Source organism: Montipora capricornis, chromosome 7, assembly GCF_036669925.1.
Source record: "Montipora capricornis isolate CH-2021 chromosome 7, ASM3666992v2, whole genome shotgun sequence".
Classification (NCBI taxonomy): Eukaryota; Metazoa; Cnidaria; class Anthozoa; order Scleractinia; family Acroporidae; genus Montipora; species Montipora capricornis.
In genome coordinates, this window is record NC_090889.1 from 47,384,883 (window position 1) to 47,406,082 (window position 21,200).

At 40.9% G+C, this 21,200-nt stretch overlaps 2 protein-coding genes across 2 annotated transcripts; both read right to left on the minus strand.

The window, feature by feature from the left end:
* Positions 1 to 6,818: 6,818 nt before the first annotated feature.
* LOC138056124 (uncharacterized) lies at positions 6,819 to 10,123 on the minus strand. The gene is made up of 3 exons (XM_068901956.1): positions 8,983 to 10,123; positions 7,658 to 8,287; positions 6,819 to 6,823 (listed from the first exon to the last, which is right to left on the minus strand). Exons 1-3 carry the CDS (start codon positions 10,121 to 10,123, stop codon positions 6,819 to 6,821), a joined length of 1,776 nt encoding a protein of 591 aa, XP_068758057.1.
* Positions 10,124 to 10,396: 273 nt separating this feature from the next.
* On the minus strand, positions 10,397 to 12,208 carry LOC138058083 (uncharacterized). The gene has a single exon (XM_068903973.1). The coding sequence runs from the start codon at positions 11,601 to 11,603 to the stop codon at positions 10,800 to 10,802; it is 804 nt and encodes a 267-aa protein (XP_068760074.1). The 5' UTR covers positions 11,604 to 12,208; the 3' UTR covers positions 10,397 to 10,799.
* Between the last annotated feature and the right edge of the window lie 8,992 nt (positions 12,209 to 21,200).

Genomic DNA, 21,200 nt, shown 5'->3' on the forward strand with positions numbered 1-21,200 from the left:
TAAAGCTTGTAGCTTGTCATCTTCACAAATTGCTCTTGTAATGGATATTTTGCGAAGTAAACAATTATCATAAATAATACGGCACCACCTCCGTGACACGACTCTCAAAATGATCCTCTGCCTCAACTTTAGAAATGAAAAGAATAGGAGAAGAATTTCGTCGGGCAGTCGATCCATTTTCTTTGAGAAGTAACGAATGGATTACTGGGGTTCTTATAGTGCTCACAGCGGGATCCAGTTGTCATTTTCCCAGATGTTTGCAACATTGCCACAAGGGAGAAGGAATTTTTCTTTTTTATTTTTTTAATAGTTCTCAGCGGCTTCTTCCTCAATACATTACATTTTTTTAGACTTATAACTTTTCGTGACCACATTCAGACTTACAGGTCAAAAAGACCAAAACCCACTTTCATAATTATGGCCAGAATGTAGGAGGGGGATACAAAACGGTTGCGGGTCACATAAAAGAAAAACAAAAGGAGAGCAGACTGATAAAAACGCCGACTCCCGCAGTTGGCATAGATCACGTACAAGTTTGTCAAGGTGTAACAAAAGTGGACTTGTCATTGATCGAAAAGAAATCAGTGTGATCAGATTGGGCAAAGGCTTTTTTAGCATGGAAAAACTGCCTTACAGAAGACCAATCATTATTCGTCGCAAGCACCGTGATTTTACTAGTGCTTTTGATAGCGATCCTGGAGAGGACGTTCACGAAAGAAGAGATTCCGAGAAATCCGCAGGGGTGGAGCATCCGGATGTGAATATTGAAAAAAAAGAATTTAGTGCTTGTGAAGTCCACGATAATGAACAGAAAATGAGCAAAAGGAAAGTTGAAAGATCTCATAATGATCAGTTAGAGTCATTTCGAGCCAAGCGTTTCAAAAATAATACACCGGAACTAGACAGCGTGCATAACATCTCAAACGGCGGGAAACAAAAAGAAGCGCGGGAGGAAGGCGAATGCTCCGTGGAAACAATGGGAGATGACAGTGAAGAATTTGATTTTAATGACTGGGTGGAAGAACAGAAGATGAAGATCCGCGAAATACACAAGTGGCTTACTTAAGTATCGGCGAGTGTAAATATACTTGTTCCTTGGTCGGAAACACCATATATTTTCTTTGAGAAACATAATTTTTTACAGACAGACTTGCATAAATTTGGAATTAATGACATTTATTGGTGCACAGTATGCACATTACTGTTATGAGCACGCTCTTAAATCTGCTCGAAATAAATGTAAATGAGACAAAAGTCTCGCTTGTTAAGAGTCAAGTGGCAGTAATAGTTTATTACTCCGTTTTGTATATCCGGGTGATTTTTTAATTTTAAATTTAAACGAGACCCACAAATAAAATACTTGGTTGTAAGTTTGACACTGCGTCCAGTGATAAAGGGTTATAAGTGAGTACCCTGGGTCGCCACGACAACTTTACTGGCGGCGTTTCTCTTGCTCACGTAGTCACGTTCACATGAATACAAAAAGCGTTTCGATACCCGGGACATTCTTCGTTTTTAAAAGAAAAGTAATTACACTAAGAATATAGTTGCAGTTGCGTTACAATGTAAGAAATGTTGTCTGCTTGTTGATGTCAGAAAATAAAATACATGATAAAAAATAAAAATAAAAATTAAAAAAACCTGCTTTAAGTGAATCATTTATGACAACTAAGTGTCTAAGGTTTATTCATAGTAAGGACTACGTATGCCAAGAAAGTGAGTACCTCCTTTTATAATGTTATGGGTGTTCTAACATTGTATAATATGGTTAAAAAATGTCAATTTTGTGCCTTGCCTATAGAACACCCATTGTTTGAGTTCATCACACATGTGGTGAAGTGTTGTGTGGGTAAATCGATGATACATTTACAATATTGCTATCAGGGGAAGTCATGCAGGCCTGATCAAAAATAACTTTTTCCCGGAATTGAAAAAAAAAAAGAAAAAGAAAGGAAATGTAACAAAATTTCCAAGCGAGGCAGGTGACGGCGCATGCAAATGTCATAAACAAAAATTGATTTTTTTTCCCCCGAAATTATAACAACAGAAAAATGAAATATCAAAAACTCTCTGCAGCAAATTTTATGTAAAAAATTTTTTTTTTTCCTGGAAATTTTAACAATTGACAAAAATTAAACACATGGAAAAAAAATTAAGCACATGGAAATCGTAACCTTCACGCTGTCCCTTCAGGATGCGACAAATCGCTGTGACACGTCGTTGTGACAAGTCGCTCAGTGTGTACTGCTTCCGAAAAAACAATTTGCTACACCCCCTTGAGACACGAATTCAAACCGGGTTGAATTCGGGCGAGATCGCAGCGACGAAATTCTGTAGCAATGACGAAATTCTCTCGCTGTCACACAGGGCGATTTTGTGCAGAGACTTGTTGCCGCGGCCTAACGCATTGATTTGTCACATAATGCGACAATTTGTGTGTCCCAGCCATAAACAAAATCATTCGTTATCCTCGTCGGATAACTCTTGGCAAGTGTCCGTCGGCCGGGTTCTATCCAAAACGGCCTTTAACATTCCTGATATTTCGTCTGGTGTAGGCTCAGTAGTGTCAATGAGTATTTCTTCGGTGACATCGTAAGCCTTCCAGTTTATTCCTTTGCCCTGGTTTTCGATGGCTTTTCTGGTGGACTCTTGGGCTTTCTTCAACGTGCCCATTACTTCCCTAGCTGATTTCTCGAGATTTTGAATTGTATTCTTTTTATCCCTAGCGGTGTTGTTGGGATCCTTTAAGGCAGCAAGCTTTGAATTCGTACTCAGCAGATCACTGTGTACGGAGAGTGTCCTCCTGAGGTTTTCTGCGAGTGTCCCCTCCATCTGTTTTGTTATTCCCTTATTTTCCCTTATTTTTTCGTTAAGGATTTTGTTGCCTTCCAAAACAAACAAAGCGGTTTTTTTCAGAGGCCATGACGTGTCGATCACGCCATGCAACGCTGTTTTTGACCACGTTCTTAGGCTTTTGTCCCTGCACACCTCCTCGGCCTTATTGTTCCAAAACTGTCTCCTTACTTTCTCTAGGCCCTTCGCCGTTGTAATTTCATTTTGGGTATATATTTTTAGCTTTTGTGAGCTAGCATTTTGATACATGGTTAGTGCGCCCTTTTTGTTCTTTAGCCACTTGGCAAAAGGGGATTGTTTTGGCTTTGGATCTGCAAAGAGGAGTAGAAAAAAAAAAGGTTAGGTTATTAAGATCCCATGCCAAATTCGTCGTTTGACACTAGTTCAGTCAGGGAATTATTGTTTCCGTGACAGGCATGTATAATAATAATAATGCACGAAAACAAAATAATGTTTTGAAATGAGGGAGGGGGGGGGGGGGGCAGAAAAGGTTCTCAGTCCGGCAAGATTGGAATCTACTACGGTTGTGTTTTAGAGGATGCGGTTTATCTCTACAAACGAGGAGAAATTATGCAACGAAATGTTGTATTCAAGCTTTCAATCAAACAGCAAAAAAACGGTAACCGCTTTAGGCGCAAGAACATGTGGGTTTATTCAACTGCACAGTATTTTAACACATATTTGGTAACGTTCGTCTGCAAGTTTACGAGGAGAACAGGCCTGGGTCACGAGGCGAGCGTTGGTTGAAATATATTGCCATATTATTTGGCAGACATCTGTACACTACTTTAGCTCCAGAAGATTTTCCCATCAGCCTTAGCTGCTGTTACAACTATACCCAAAACTTCCGGAAGGGCACTCATGAGGCAAAACGCCATCACGAAGGTCGAGGGATAAATGCGTGTGTATCTCTTCATAAAGCACCAGATACTGCCCCGATTAAAGACTCGGTTGTCAACGTCCACTGGAGTTCTGCCAATGTGAATACCATACTCGACAAAGCAGATGAAAGTCCCTTGGAAACGTTCGTCAATTCATATGATGCTAAGCAGGTTGTTCGTCCCAACGATAAACATAACAATAAAACGTGGAGACGGTGTGAATATCAAGATCACACTTACGATCAGTCGCGAAATAATGCCATCACTCCTATGAGTCACCTGTTTTTGAAGACAGAGCAAACACGTCGCGAAATCAAATTCAACCAGGATGTCTGTGGCAATAAATCTGATGGGTTGTTCAGGTCGTATGCAAGGAAAGAGACAACGATTCATCTAAAGAGGACAGGACGAGCAATAACAGTTCTTAGGCTATCGTTATATCAGAATGAAACCGTTTTTCGCTCTATTGATGAGTTGTTATATTTGATGACGTTTCCCCACTTGGATAGGCACTTTCGTGACCCCAACACTGGAAAGCTTAAAAGTCATTTGTGTTCATCGTAGACAATGGTGTGGATATGCCGCGGAGTCCTTTAGTTCAGATGCTACTTGTGCGACTACTCAGGTTTCTTAAGCTAAAGAAAATTTGTCAAGTGTCCTTTGCCGAATACCACAGCAAGCGGAATCCAGTGGAATGCGTACATGCCTCGGAAGAGAAGGTACTAGCCAAACATGGACCGTTCAAGACTCCTAAGCATGATTTTTACATGGAGGAGCATAAGAGGGAAATGGAGGAAATGGCAGACTAAGTCCGCATCGTTTTTGGCCAAGCAAAATTTGCAGGGAATCCAATACTGTGCGTGAGGGGTTTAAAGGGAGAAGATTATATTTTCGACAATGAAGAGGAGATGCACAATTTTCTTGCCATGAACGAGCAACGAAAAGGTGAATGTCCGCTTACCTATGAGGTGAAAAAAAATAAAGTCAGTCAGGAATTAAGTTTGCTATGGGGCTTAAACGCTTCATTTCAAGGAGAGTATGCAGAAGATTATCAAATACTAGAGAACGATACTGGCTCCTCTGCCCGAACGGCCTGGAGAGACAAATACAGGACAGCAATTTTTGATGACTCATTTTTGTTCCAGAGCTATATCCTCCAGCCAGTTCCTGATTACGTGAGATGGTATTTGACAGGTGGAGAAATGCACTATATGCCATTTGAACAGAGGCGTGACTTCGTTACTGGTCCATGGGACTGCAGTCCTGAATTGTTTTTACCGACCCGTATTCTTGACATTATTTTCCTATGTATATCATGTTTGCCCTCTCGCATACTTACAACTGTTGGCCTTCTTACTTGGTGTCCAGAACAGATAGTAGAAAAATACCTCAGGAAAAAGGCAGATGAAATGGAAGCCAGCTACAATGATTGCCTGGAAAGAGAATGTTGGAGGCAACATCCGCTATTTGCTGAAAAAAGGGAGAGTCTTGCAGCTAAATGCAAGCAGCACGGGCTAGATTACATTGGTAGCAAGCATGAGCCACAACTCGACCAATATTCTGGTGATATTTCATCTATACCGTTAACTGCGAAAGAAATACTTAAGCCACCGCTTAGTACCCTAAAGCAAGTACTTCATTTTCACAACATACCAACAATTGGCACCAAAGATCAACTCGTATTGCGCGTTTTGGCTATAAGGACTGGAACAAAGCACCTACTTTTCGCGAGGGAGTTGACAGCACTAGAAGATTTAATAGGAGTAGCCAAGCGGGTGATCAGGGAGCAAATAAAAGCCTTTATTATAGAGGATAAGGTCATTTATCACGAAAGAGAATATCAGCGAGGGACAAATGCCACTATTTCTACCGATAGACCATGGGAAAGTGCCTCGAGATCAAATGAAGAAAGGAAAGGAAACAACGACCTAAAAATTCCTGTGGGAACATCTTTAAGTAATCTCCCCAACATTTTTGAAGATCTCAAGAATGTCCTCCTAGCAACAAGAGACTTCAATAGAGAGAAAAGGGACACGGACAATATAAAGGCTATTACCAAGCCTGGAACTAGAGTGGTAGTACTCTGGAAAGAAGGGGATGCCCTGTCCGGATGGGATCCAGGATGGTATACAGCAGTAGTCAGAGCATATACCGAAGCACTTGATGAAATCACGATCGAGTATATCAGTGAACCAGATAAGCGTTACAACTTGCAAGTAAAGGAAAGTGTCAGGGAAGGAACTTTAAAAGTCCTAAATGTTCATTGTGACAGTGACCTCTATGATGAAGTGACACAAATTGGCGCAAAGATCAGTGTTCGCTGGTCAAATACTGAAGTCAAAGGAACAGGTTGGAAAGCTGGTTGGTATACTGCTGAGGTACAAGAATTTGATCCGGACAATGACACTATTACCATAATTTACGACAGAGAACCTAACAGGGCTTATAAAGAGGCCGTAACACCAGCCATTTCAAAAGGCGAAATCCGTGTAAAACAATCCGTTATGTAAACTGTTTACGATGTAACGGAAAGCAATGCAGTTTATTAGAAATATTAGTTTCTCGTTAATTTTAATATACCACCTTTTTATTTGCAATAAAGAAAGAGAATGGAAGCCACATCAACTGAATTATGACCCAAAAGTCTGTCTTGTTTCCTCGATCTATTAACGTTGCAGTCTGTGGTGAGTGCTCTATGGTCCACTATGTTTCTTCGATCCGTGAACAGTGCTGCACGTGGTGTAAACGCCTCGTCATTAGTTTTATTGTAGGTTCGTGTTAAATGTCATTGTTAGTTTGTTGTGGGTGCGGAATGTGTTAGTCAAGTAATTTAGCGTAATATATTCATATTTCTTTGAAAGTATTTAAGGTTAATATAGTCTTTTTCAGTTCACTTCGCTTCGCTTCCAATGCAGTTACTTTATTTTAAGTTTAGTCTATTTGCCTCTAGTGCAGTTTCTTTCGCTTTAAAGCAGTTCTTCTTTCAGTCTGCAACGCGTTATGCAGCTATCCAGCTCCTAAACAAAATGTAAGTGTTGTTTTCCGTCGAGTTTTTCGTTTCACATGAGTTCACTTGTTATCTAATCACTCTGCAGTGAAACGAAAACAAAATAATTTATAACTTAGTATAAGGAAGAAAACACCAGTCATAGGAGGGGGCATCTCGTTTATTGATCAGACATAAATTGCCCTAGGATAGTAATAAACACTGAAAATAACTAAAAACAAAATTTCCGAAATGAACTGATCAAAAGCGGAGATGCCGTCTAAGTGACAACTCCTAACGGACAAACTCCTTAAATATTAACTACTTAGCATAAATATGTAACCTGCATGCCAACGAAATCTACATACCAGCACAAAACTATCTTACAATAACAACGTGAAAAATTATATTTGTTATCTAATCACTCTGCAGTGAAACGAAAACAAAATAATTTATAACTTAGTATAAGGAAGAAAACACCAGTCATAGGAGGGGGCATCTCGTTTATTGATCAGACATAAATTGCCCCATTTCGAAGATAAAGCACAATTTAAAGAGAACTATAGACCTAAGGAACGAGAAACTGAAAGAAGAGAATTGATGTTATCTTTAACATAGCCGTCCTTGGCACGATCCGATTTCCAACGACCATGTCGTGTAAACAAACGATCGCTGATGCCAGCGTTTGCAGCGGCGGAGGCGCCACCTGATCTTAAGCTATGTAAACCATAACTAGACTTAGGAAAACCTAGTTCAACTAAAGAATTAAGCAAAAGCTCCCTAGCCCTAGAATAGGATATAGGTCGTGAACCTGGAGAATAACTAAGAGTGGACTTATGATAAACAAGATTGCGAAATACAAAGTCACTAGAATTACAATTCAAACAAGCGAGATGAAAATAACGAGAAAGTATCGTATAAGGACAAGTGACAGTACCCGTCCTAGCCAAAAGAACTGAAGAACCATCCCCATATACGTCAGTCTTACTACTGGCAATAGTAATCTTAACATAATCCGAATTTTGGAAATTTACATCACAACAGCGCAACTTAGCTAGCTCGTCAAAGCGTAAAAATGCACAATAAGCAGTGACAAATAAAGCTGCAATTCGGAGACTAGACAGGTTAGCAGATGGCGAGGCATACTTTAAACAAATTGACGAAATCATCTCAGGAGTAATTGGCTCCTTTTTAACCACTGGTTTAGCTGAAATCCGAATACCAGCCTCGAGAATGTTCTTCACCAGAGGATCTTGACAAGGATCGGGAAAACCATAGAGCTTATTAGCCCACGAAATACCACAAGATGCAGACTGAAGTATGGAAGAGCTTGTATCACCTCGAATAAGATGCTCTAGGTAAAGAGCGACGTCTAACAGCCTTGTAGGCAAAGCCGTGATCTCGGGGAAGCAAGATGCCCAGACTCTGAATTTCTGAAAAGACCTGGAATACTGATCAATGGTACGTGGAGCCTTGGACTGCAATGCACGAGCCGGAAGAGAACTGGCAAGTCTTCGGAGTTCAGGATTCTGTAGGGTGGAACTAATCTGCGCAAAAGCAATATCACCTTGTGCAGGAAGAAACAAAAATAGAACAAGAATTTTTAGTCTAACACGGGCTACTACCAGCGACGTCCAGAGTAAATCAAATGTGCAAAAACCCAGTGGCAAAACAAATAAACACACAAAGCCAAGTGGCAAACACTTAAAATTCCAATAACTGATAAAACAAAAAATACAATCTAATTGTTTAGATTTAATTAGCCCCATTAATACATCCAGAGTAAAACAAGTGTGTAAATGCCCAGTGGCAAAACAAATAAACACACAAAGCCAAGTGGCAAACACTTAAATTCCAATAGCTGATAAAACAAAAAATAGAATCTAATTGCATAGATTTATTTAGCCCCATTAATACATCCAGAGTAAATCAAGTGTGCAAAAGCCCAGTGGCGAAACAAATAAAACACACAAAGCCAAGTGGCAAACAGTTTAATTCCAACAGATGAAAATCACAAAAAATACAATCTAATTGCTTAGATTTAATTGGCGCCATTAATACGCAAGAAAAGGACAGACGAACTAAAATTATCAGAACCAAAAATACAATTCTTATTAACGCCGTGAACAAAAACTCGCTTCCCTTCAGCAACGTAAAGGAAGTCAACAATATAACTACGAAAAGAACGACCTTCATTAATGATGGATGGCCAAAAAATGGCAGACGGCCAATAAGGGACCACAAGGGCGCCTACGCACTTACATAATTTGACATGCTCAATAACTTGAGTGACAAGGCAAACAGGAGGGACCAACCAACAGTTCTCACCATGCCAGCTATGACTAAGAGCATCTACACCCAAAGTGTTAGGACTGTAAAAGCGCGAATAGAACCTAGGCAACTTGGTATTTGCATAACTAACAAAAAAATCTATGGTGAAGGGACCCCATCGAGAATCTATTTCACGAAAGTAAGCGTTGGAAACACGCCAGTCGTCAAATTCAATGACCTTACTGTAATAATCAGCTTTCTGATTAAGCGTACGAGGAATCCATTCCACTGACAACCTAATACCATGAGCAGAAGACAAACAGAAAATATCCTTAGCAATAGTATTTAAATGTGGCTTATTGCTCCCGGAATCTGTAATGAACGCTACAGCTTTATTATCAGTATAAAGCTTAACAGAGGAATTATGCAAAATGGGAGCAAAACTTCTCAACGCAAAACTAACAGACTTCAATTCCCTCCAAGTGGAGCTTTGCTTCATTTCAAGATCATCAAAATTCTTGTGGGCAACAAGAAACCCGTCGACCTCAACATAAATGTAAGAAGCGCAAGCAACGTCACTAGCGTCGGAATAGACAATGTGATGAGGAACATTAACTGGATAGACAAAAGGTCTAGAATTAAGTGCCCGAGCATTGGCACACCAATAATTTAACTCAGAAATAGCTTCATCAGTAAGAAAAACCCCGGCATTCCAAGATGCTCTATCTACAATAACAGAATGCAATGCTTTCGTCATAATCTTGCAAATATGGCCAAAAACAAGCATACAGGAAATGATACGCCCGGTAACCTGAGCCAGCATCCTGGCAGTTACTACACGAGAACTAAAAACCTCCCCTATGGACGCAAGCAGAACTGATATCTTATCTTCAGGAATAGACAACAAGCCCCGAGCAAAATCCCAGTGAAAACCAAGCCAGCGAAGCAACTGACTAGGGATCCACATACACTTATCCTTATTTGGGACGAACCCCGAGCTAATTAAATCAGAATGCACCAACAAAGATTGTCGAAGGCAAGTATCCTTCGTACCACATACTCCCAGACCGTCATCTAAATAAACTACAATGCGGAGGGCCTGAGAACGCCAATGCTTGACGAGGGGACGCATAACTTTGGTGAAAATATAAGGGCCCGTAGAAAGACCAAAGGGCAGGACGACAAACTTAAAATATTTCTGAACCCCATTGAAAACCCACGAAAAACCAAGAAATCTTTGATGTGTGGGGTAAATTTCAACATGATGATACCCAGACTTAATATCGAAAGAATAAGCCCACAAATTAGAAAGAGACTCGCCGATCAAAAAATTTAGCATAGACTGAGCATCTTCAAACTTAATTCTGGACTTATTCACAAAGAAATTAACATGCCTAAGATCCAATATAAGCCTCTTCTTACCACTTGACTGTACAGAAACAGACAATGGGTTAACCACGTCAGGCGGGCGAGTACACGAAACAATAGAGCCAACCCTAAGTAACTCCTGAATAGCGGATTCTACAAAATCACTCTCACCCAAAGCTGAGCGATTATTATTAAGAAAAACAATTGTAGGTTCCCGTGAAAAGGGAATCTTATAACCAAAACTTAAGGTATCTAAAATAAACTTAGAGGCACCAATGCTTTGCCAAAAGGAAATATTAGCTTTAAGCCTACCCTTAACAATAACTGGACTAGAGCCTTCAAAATATTCTGCAAAGTAAGAATCAAGAGAAATGTGATCCAAGTCAAAGTCAAAGTCAGAGTACTTATCTGGACCCAATCGTGCAAGAACATTTGCCAAATCAGACGGTGGTTGACTTTGTAGACGTTGAACTGGCGGCAGTGCTGGGGAGACTAGCTCTTGTTTTGTAGAACAAAGGACAGGCTGGCGAATTAGACCAGTGTCCTCGCTGATTGCAGTTAAAGCAGATGTCAGAAGGCTGGACGTGTCGGGCGGCACGAAAGGGCTGATGAAAATAAGAGCGGTGAGCAGAAAATGGAAAAGACGTAACAGCAGAAGTCGAAGATCCAGGGACTTGTACAGCCTGAAAATCTCGGAATTTAGCAGCATTTGAGGACCTTGAAACACGAGATTTGCCGGAAGACTTCTGCTTAATCTTGGTAAACGCACGACGCTCAGCTGCCCAAAGTTTCTTCTCGTCTTCCGAATTTTCAGCGAGTTCGTCGGACTCATATTCTTCAACTGCAGCCCAGCCAGCGGGACTTTTATCAGCAAAGCGGATCAACTTAATGCGTTTCTCAAGGTCAGACTTGGCCTTTTGGAGATGTTCTTGAACAGCCAGCAGGTTTCCCTCGGACAGATTAGAGATAGCCAGATCAAGGCAGTCAAGGAGCTGTGTATTAAACTCAAACTGGATTCTGTTACCTTTAAATTGAAGTGAACTAGCTGCCTTAGAGTCTGTTTTCAATTTCTTTAGTTCTCGCCGAGTTTCCACCTCGCGTTCGTCCAAGGAGCGCTTGAAATCGCCAAATGTTTTCTGCAACTTCGAATCAAGAAGGGAAGAAATCAGCGAGATCGTCTCGGAATTAGAAAAGTCTATCTGTTGAGGTTGGAATGATGCAGTTTCCGGCGGTGGATTAGACATAGCACGAAAATAAACTAAAAACAAAATTTCCGAAATGAACTGATCAAAAGCGGAGATGCTGTCGAAGTGACAACTCCTAACGGACAAACTCCTTAAATATTAACTACTTAGCATAAATATGTAACCTGCATGCCATCGAAATCTACATACCAGCACAAAACTATCTTACAATAACAACGTGAAAAATTTTATTTTGTAAGGTTTTGTGGTTGAGTTTATTCTAGTTTTAACCGCTACAGTTCAGTTCGCCCGTCTTCTTACCGCCGTCCGGGCAGTTTACTATTTACAAGTTCAGTTAATAAAGCGTGTTAAAATGGAATGCTGGAGTTCATAGTATCGTTGCGGTGTTTATACCTGGTATTAAACGCTCGATCAACTGAACTACGGAAGCAAACCGTAAACTCGACAGCCCTGCCCTATCCACATTTTCCACATTACACACGTCAAGCCTGCCCGCAAGCTCTTCTGTGGTTGCATATTTATTTGTTCTCTCCGTCTTCTCTACAAGATGCAGATCAACGCTCCATTTTGTCTTTGGGTATAGCATGAGCTGGGGTAACCAATCCTTGGTGATTGCAGAACTACAACATAATGGGGCCCGGTTGTGTCTTTACTTGTTACTTACTTACTAAACTGTCACACCTTCAAAATTAGAACAAAAAAGATTGAATATGCAAGAAACGTAAAATGATATCGTTGGCTGCAATTATAAACTGATATCCTTAATACAATACATTGAAATTTTATCTTTAATTCAATCAAATAAAGTAGCATAGGCAAAAGTAGATTCCAACGGTCAAAATTTTCTCATTTTCGTGATTCCGATGGGTTTCTTTAATATAATTGCTGATTCCGACCCCACTGCTAACAGCAAAAATTGAAGATTACGACAGGGGTTGAGTTGACCGTACCAAAATATCCCCTCCATGGGGGGGGTGCGGATAAAAAATGGAATGTCCCAATTATTAAAGTTCTGGGATTTTCGTTTCAGTACGTACGAACTCCAACCGAAAATTTTGTTGTTAGATTTACGAATTTTCGTTTCAGTACGTACAAACTCCAACGAAATTTCGATGTTAGATTTGTGAATTTTCGTTTCAGTACGTACGAACTCCAACCAAAATTTCGTTGTCAGATTTACAAATTTTCGTCCTGGGTTCGAATTTTCGTGGCCCAGCGAAATTTCTTCGAAAATTCGGCGGAAAAATCACACCTCTTCCCCCGAAATTTCGAGAGAACAATAAGCGAATTTCGTCGAAATTCGTTTGCATTCTTTTTGCACAGTACTGTACATATTTACACAAGTGGGGTATTGTTTACATGTAACTTAAAGGGCCAGGGTGTTTTAGCATTGCCAGCAGTAATTTTAAATTATTGTACAATGGCAGACAGGTATTATTTGTAAAATATGTATTGTATCAAATGGATAATTTAGGAACTTAGCTCCTGCAAGTCTCCTGTAGCTTGAAGTGGTAGTGGAGTATCTGGACTAATAACCAGAAAGGCTTAGGTTTAAATACTGGTTGGAGTGCAACAGATTCTTGCATTTTTATCTCACTATGCTCCTGTTACTGACTGAAAAATCATTGTCTCACTTAAAGCTAAATTTTCCACAATTACTTAACTGGAAGGGATACAGGAATATATAGTTGCTGTATTTAAGTAAGAAATATAATAGTAATGAGTTGTCGTCTTGATATTAACTGACCACAAACATAATAAAATCGGGCTATAAAGTTTTGCATAAAATGTTTATTTCATGTCTTAATTGTGCTAGTCAGTTTGTGCTGAGATGGTCAAGAGAATGCCATCCAAGAAATGTACATCACATCATTACAATAGTTGTAACAATTTAGTAGAAATAAAAATGTTTTGCATTTTCAACAAGATTAGAGTTTTAAAATAGATTAAGCACAAAAAGGTGCTAATGATAACTATTCCTACTTACTCCCTATATTTAACAATTATTCGCCAAAGGCGAAGTGATTATCGGTGAATATTCACCTCGACTTCGTCTCGGTGAATATTCACCGATAATCACTGGGCCTGAGGCGAATAATTGTTTTAGTATGTTTTAGTATAAAAAAAAAATTTCAACTCGAAATCATCTTCACTTACAGTGGCAAAACGACTACTGGCAGCCATTTTGTCCATCAAGGTGATTATGGACTGATAATCCGAGATAGCGAGCCAATGAGAGCGCGCGATTTTGTACAATCACCTGTGTATTTATACTAAATAGTTATAATCACACACCTTTTATTACTCCAAAAAAAAGTTTGTTGACTGCAACTCTTACGTCATTCTGAGCTTGTCTGAGAGCTAATTACTCATGCGCAGTAAGTGCATGGGGTATAAAATGCCCTCCATTTCTTGTTTTCCGTGTCCCATCAGTGCATGGAAATTTATGCTTGCATATATTCACATACATGACTGTAACTTTACGTGGGGCGGGGGTAGGGGATTATTCAAAACAATTAATAGCTGCTGAAAAATGTATCGTTGAGTCAGAAAAATTACCGTAAACGTCCATGTATAAGCCGCATCCGTAGATAAGCTGCACCCCAAATTTAGAAGCGCATATTTTGGAAAATAATGTAGTACAATAAAGTTTGAAGTTCCAGCATAAACGTTCTATTGCTGTAAACCAGCAAGGACAAACAATCAAGGTTTCATCCATATAAGTTGAAATACGAACGAGTGCTTAGTAGCCAAGCTTTAAACGTGGAGAGGAGTCTGGGCCAGGGCCTGGGTGTGATGACCACGTTGACGACCACGTCTATAAAGATGTTTGGAAACCCGCAATAGGCCAAAAAATTCATGCAGAACAGGAGCTTGATAATGCAGTCGACAAATTTGCCGAGACGGTGGTCAAGGACAACGAAACAGTTGGCCATTTACCTCGCGAGTACTCGCGAATTTTGTGGTATTTTATCGCACGAGGCAGAAAGATATGCATGGAAGTGACTGGCCGAAGACGTCACTGCAAACAGCTATGCAAACAGCTATCCTTTAGGAGCCACCACTCATTAAAAAGTCAATGAACAACAGCAACATGCTCTCAGTTTCTTTTATGTTTCGTTACTGAGATCTTAAGAAGTTGTATGAATATTAATTAGGTTTTTTAAAACTCCAAACACAGATGTATCCATGGGTAAGCCGCACCCTTGATTTATGGCTTCAATTTTGTGAAAAAAAGTGTGGCTTATACATGGACGTTTACGGTAATAGAAAGACTTGAAAAGAAGTATTAGAGTCTTAGAATGTATGTATGCTTGGAATATCAGTCCATTTTGCATGACAAAATAAACAGTGTGTGTTTGAAGAAATCAACCATCCCTCTCATGTTTCAAGCCCTTAAGCTTGCCACAATTCCACCTCACGAGAATCCCAGGAGATAATGTTTTGGCGAGCGAAGCGTGATTTTTCGGACGCGAATCTACACGAGACGAAGGACTTTTGAAAGTCTAGCCCTTAAGATGTGCCATTTTCTCTTGGATGTGCATGGTCGCGGCCGAATCATCGCAGCTTGACTGTTCAAACTTTGTGATGGTAGTTGCTGTTGTACGGCCCGGGTCGTACGGATCGAGCTGTTAGAACAATTAAATCTTTTTCAATTGTGGAGCCAAAGGTAAGTTGTTGACAGTAAAGACAAAATTATATATATTTTTTCTAATTTGTTTTACAAATAAACGCTTTGTACAAGAGCAGGGATCGACATAAAGGTCATTCAAACTGATCTCCATCAACATGCCGATCATCTCAGCTTAGTGATCTTTGAGAACCTTAGAGCAGCTTTGAACGAAACTGAGAATACCTGAGAAAAACTGATCTGACTTTTAGCAATCTGAACTGTTCTTAGAACTACTGTTATTGTCAGTATGGGCATGCGACGAAGGTCAAATTGGGGAATTCTTTCAACAAAACAGACTAGTCGTTGATATGCATTCTGTTTATTTGGTGGCAAAGGAATTAAGAGGATGCTTCAACGCGAAATTCTGGTTTTCTGTCTTACTTTTGTTTTACTTAGAGGCCATTTATTTGCCAGTATTAAACGTTTGGCTCACATTTATGAAATGTAACAAATTAATAATCTGTGGCTTTACAAAGATCTATTTGTATCGCTTTTACATTCCTGAGTTAATTCGACTCGCAAATGACGTAGGACGATTCCATTTTTATCCGCACCCCCCCCCCCCTATTGAAGGGTTATTATGGAACCCCCCTTGGAAACAATTTTCAACACATTCACTCATTGGGATATTTGGAATGGCACTTTTACCCCCTCGGAAATCCACTCTATTTGAAGACCATTTCAGAAATGAATCCTTTTGGTAATGACCTGTGCCCAGAAAGTTACAACTGTATATATCCTTAATTATGTTGGCATCCTCACTAGTAAGTTTCGTGAACCAAATTGCGAGAAAACAAAATTTTGTTTTATGTTGCAGCTCATGTTGAAAGTTAGTGCTGGTGCTTTGTTAATACTCTAGAGGGAGCCCCCTCAAAGCACAGGGTTTACCATCCGTAGTTTCCCTTCTGCCACACATGGAGATACCTCATAGGTATACAGGGACTCTGGTTCAGCAACAAATTGCAGAGTTATCTCATCATACTGTGGAGCAGCTTCTTGAACTTCCCCTACATACCATCCAGCCCTCCAGTTTGTATCTCCGATCTCCTCTCTCATCCATTTAACTGAAACCTTGGCACCCACTTCGTAAAACTGTTCCATTTCATCACCGTTAGTGATCCTTATTGTTCTCTCTTCCAACATTTCTTTGACACTAATTTCGTACACCTCTGATGGTTCCACCACATAAACTATTGAAGTTCTCCCTTCATCCTTGTCAAGAACATCGTTCACAACAGCCATGTACCAACCTTCATGCCAGCCAGTACCCTTCACCTCCTCTTCACTCCAAAACACTTTAACCTTAAATCATAATATAAGATGTACAATTATATACTTGATTACCAGATTGATAGAAGAGAATATAATTAAAAAGTGAGACTAAGTTTTTTTTTCCAAAGTAATATTTGGGTCATGATTGATAATGTTAAATTAAAGATGTTCATGCTAAAATATATATAGCAGCTTGCTATGATGGCAGGTTCACAATCCAAAAAGTCGTAGTTACGCCTAATTGCATTTCTTTTCCAGTGTTACACGGCATACAATGTAGCATCACACTACATGCGATACAACAATGACACAGTATCAAATATAAGAAACGAAATAAAGCCTTTACTAGCACACAAGTTGTCTCAAGTTTTGGTTGAGCAAATACGACTGCTAAACGTTTGCACACTTTAGCATCTAGATAATATACAGACTACCTAGAGACTTAAAACAAAAACCCTTTTTACACATACCCTTGTTCCCTTGTGAAGAAGCTTTGCTGATCTGTTAACGTCCATTGTTTCTGTAGTACCTTCATTAGCTGTTTGCTATTTGCTGGTTGTGTTCTGGTGAGTTTCCCTCTTCGTGCTGACATTCTCAATGAGTTCTTCAAAGATGTCATGGACGTTTTCCATGGCTACATTTGGCGGCAGTTCAATACGTGATTTCACTGAGTGTTCAGTTTGAACTGATGCGTGGTATCTGGGGCGGTCTGAGGATAGTGAAGGTGCTATCGGAGTGGAGTAAGTCCTGTGCCTGTAAGTAGGACTGTTGTCTTGTAAAAGTGCTAATTGCTTTCTCTCTTCTAGAATTAAGTCCCTCGTGACTGAATTCAGTTCTAGGAACATCTTCCTTTCCCTGTTAAAGCACAGATTCTGTTGTTAGAAATGAGGCAGACACGTAGTACCAATTCATCCTTGGTCCCGCATTGAGCAAGACCGTGGTACTTAACAATGGACTGCAGGTACCTGATGTTTAGTCTTCTGATGTCCTTTGGTGACTTTGGCAACGTCTTCGTACCATCAAATAGTTGAGGCTCTCTGGGCTTTTCTTCATTTAATGCTAATGCCAACCTCCCTACAATTTCGTATTTCATACCAGAGGGTTCTATGTTTCTCTCCTTGCACATACTCACAAGAGTGTCCTTTTTTTCCGCATACAGCCGGTGCTCTTTCCATTGTTCACGCTTGATTGCATCCTGTGTTGCCTTCTGGACTTCCTTTTCTTTTTCGTCAAAGAGTTGGACAACTTCATCTTCAGTTACCCAAGCTAACAAGGATAGACATCGCAATAAAGTTCCTGTGGGCTTATCCAAGAGGACATAAGCCAATTCCAAACAGTGGCTTGGCAAGTAGCATCCAGTGACTGAATCCCACTTTCCAAGTGGCAGAGAGATCCTGAGTTCGTATGGCAAATAGTGAAGCTCTCCCTTGCTTGTGATCCATCTCATGAAATCAGGAAGAGGCTGGCGATGGATTTGTTGCCGTGGAGTTCCACGCCAATCGTCTCCCTTACAAAAAATAACTGTTGTATATTTGTCGCACCATGACAACCTCTCTTCATCATCTACACCTTTTACCACTGTGTAGTCGCTCCAGTATTCTCCCGTGTAGTCCAGGTCAATCCCCCAGACATCATGCATTGATTGTGCCAAGGGTGTCTGCCTTGCTCGGTAGGACATACCTGATGGTTCTTTACTGAATTCGGAAAGCGAAAGAAACTTCTTAACGCCTGCTTCGTCATTGAAGATCCAATTATCCTCTTTCAGGCCTCGGTAAACTTGGATAAACTTTCCTCCAAACTTCGCCCATTTCAAACAGTTAATAACATTCTCCGCCATCCTTTCCATGTTTTCAATGTGCTCTGGTTTTCCAGGCCCCCTTACATCAGGGTGAATTGCGTGGCTTGAAAATGCACCATGTGCTGAAAGGGCTTTGTTCACTCTATTTCTTACTCTATTTCCGGTTTGTTTCACGAAATTTCGTTTGCTGTTATATTCCGCGAAGGAAACTTGAGTAACTCTGTCCAGATTGAGAAATTTACATAACCTCGTCAGGCACATCTGCACCATACTGTTCGAGGGCTGTTCAGATAAACCGTTGTCTACTACATGTATAAAGACGAAATTTTCTTTCAATGCGCCTGTTCCGGGGTTTCTGAAAAAACGATGAAGTGATGGTTGTACCAGCAAGAAGAATAATTCGTTAAAACAACGGAAAACAGTTTCCGGTTCATAGTAGGATAGATAGATCAAATTAACTGCTTGACCAGTTCGTGTGACCGAGACTGCAGCTGACGAATCCAGAAGCAGAATTGTAACTTCTTCTGTCGGCATTGGTGTCTTAACAGTTGTTTTCGACTGAAGAAACAGATGAGCCATGGACGTCACAGCGTTAGTTCGTCCCTGCTCCCAGACATGATCCGGAAGGATGCCTGATCGCTGTTTCCATGTTTTCATAGGATTCTGAACTGGAGCTATGTCACCTGGCACAATACTCTTGGCATCTTTGGAGTCAACTACACAAAAGTTTGTGTTTGCAGCGCAATTGTCCACTATGAAGTTGACATTCGCTGAACATGAAGTTGACAGTTCCCTGAACTTCCTTAAGTTTTCTTTCAAGGTATCACAACATCCTTGGACTGCCTTTTTGTTTTGGACGTTACAGAGTTTTTTGGTAACAAAGTTCACACTTGTCAATCGCTCCATTAATCCAATGACTGTGTCACGGTCTCTTTTTGAATCCATGTACTCTAAAGCTTCATTGAAACAATCACCAATTAAATCTTTGACACTATCGTTAAACTGTTTCTGACTTTGGTTTCGGTTGTTAAGAAATGACACAAGTGCTTGGAAATCGGAAGTTGTGTTTTGACTCATAAAAGCTTGTCCATTAATATATAGTTGCATGACATTCAAATATTTCGACACGATTCCAAACAATTCCCCTGCCATCATCCTACGTTCACTTAAAGTTCCGTTGGCATTTTTGTACACAGCAGATAGGACTGTGGTTGGCACCAATGGTCCATGTTTTAGTATGTGTTCAGCCACTGCAATAGTACCACGTTGAGATGGGAGAATTTGCAGGTTTGAAAAGCGAAGTTTCTTTTTCAGGGAACTGACATTTTCTTGAAGTACACCTGCAACGTTACTCCTCCGACACGCTAACAACTGTTTTACCTTATTTTGTTCATGGGACTTTCTTTGTGTTCCTGAGTTCTTTTGATAAAGCTTGCCATGTTTCCTATAAAAAGATCGTCCAACACTCAAAGGTAATGGGGGGTTGTAGTCCTCCGTAGCATTTAAGACTGCAGGAAGGTCTAAATTTGTGTTCATCTCGTGAGTGTGTGCCGGAGGGGTGTCCATCGGCATATAGGGCGCACCCGGAGGGCTGTCCATCGGCGTACAGGGCACACTCGGAGGGCTGTCCATCGGCGTATAGGGTGCACTCGGAGGGCTGTCCATCGGCGTACAGGGTGCACTTGGTGGGCTGTCCATCGGCATATAGGGGGCACTCAGAGGGCTGTCCATCGGCGTGTAGGGTGCACTTGGTGGGCTGTCCATCGGCGTATAGGGCGCACTCGGAGGGCTGTCCATCGGCGTACAGGGTGCACTTGGTGGGCTGTCCATCGGCATATAGGGGGCACTCAGAGGGCTGTCCATCGGCGTATACGGTGTATTCGGAGGGCTGCCCATTGGCGTGCTTGACTTGCTTGGGAGCCTGTTCGTGGGTTTGTTTGGCAAGCTTGGTGGGCTGTCTATGAAATTCTTTGGATTGGATGGTGCGCTGTTCATAAGATCGTTTGGCTTGCTTGGTGGGTTGTTTATGGAATTGTTTGGCTGACTCGAAGGGCCGTTCTTAGAATCGTTTGGCTTGCTTGAAGGGCTTTTCATGGAATTATTTGGCTTGCTTGGTGTGCTGTTCATCGACTTAAAGAAGTCTTGTAGTGGTGCCTTGGATTTGCCTGAAAATAAACGAGTTTTTTTTTATTTCTGGTTTGTTTTGGATCGTTCTTGCAGCGGAATGCCTTTTACGTTTGACCATGGTCCACTTGTTAGCGATGCTTGTTGTATCAATTTTTAGCATCGGGACAAAGTGGTTGACCTGGAATTCTTTTGATCTGTCAGTCCAACCAGATGTATCGGTCATCGTAATTGTGATGCGTGGAAGTTGTTGCAGATGGCCAACTCTTGGCCTGTAAGTGGCGGTCAGCAAGGGTAGAAGCGAATGCCTTTTATCGGGGTAGACTACCTTAACCTCACATCCAATTGCAGAGGACAAGCCCATGATCTGAAGTATGCCTGAGTATCTCCTGTTGTGAAGGGTATTGGAGATCTCATGTTGCAATGCCCTTTGAAAACCTTCCCTTGCATGGACACGCACTGCTCTATTGCTGAAGATGACGGTGTCATAGATTCCCTCCTTGGGCCACCTGTTTCCGTACAGGGTGGTGAGATCCATAGAGGAGACCATGGGATGCGACCCATAGAAATCGGCATTTGTGAGGAGCTCCAGTGCAGTACGCAGTCGTAGCTCAATGCCAAGAGTTTCGCTTTTGCATATAGCGATGCTGGCAGCGTTGAACAGACAGTTCCCATCCCCTGTAGTCTTGATGGGCTTAATGTCATTCATTCTATCTTCCTTTGACAATACCATTAAGGCGGTGTTATCTACCATCGTAAGGGGCATTTC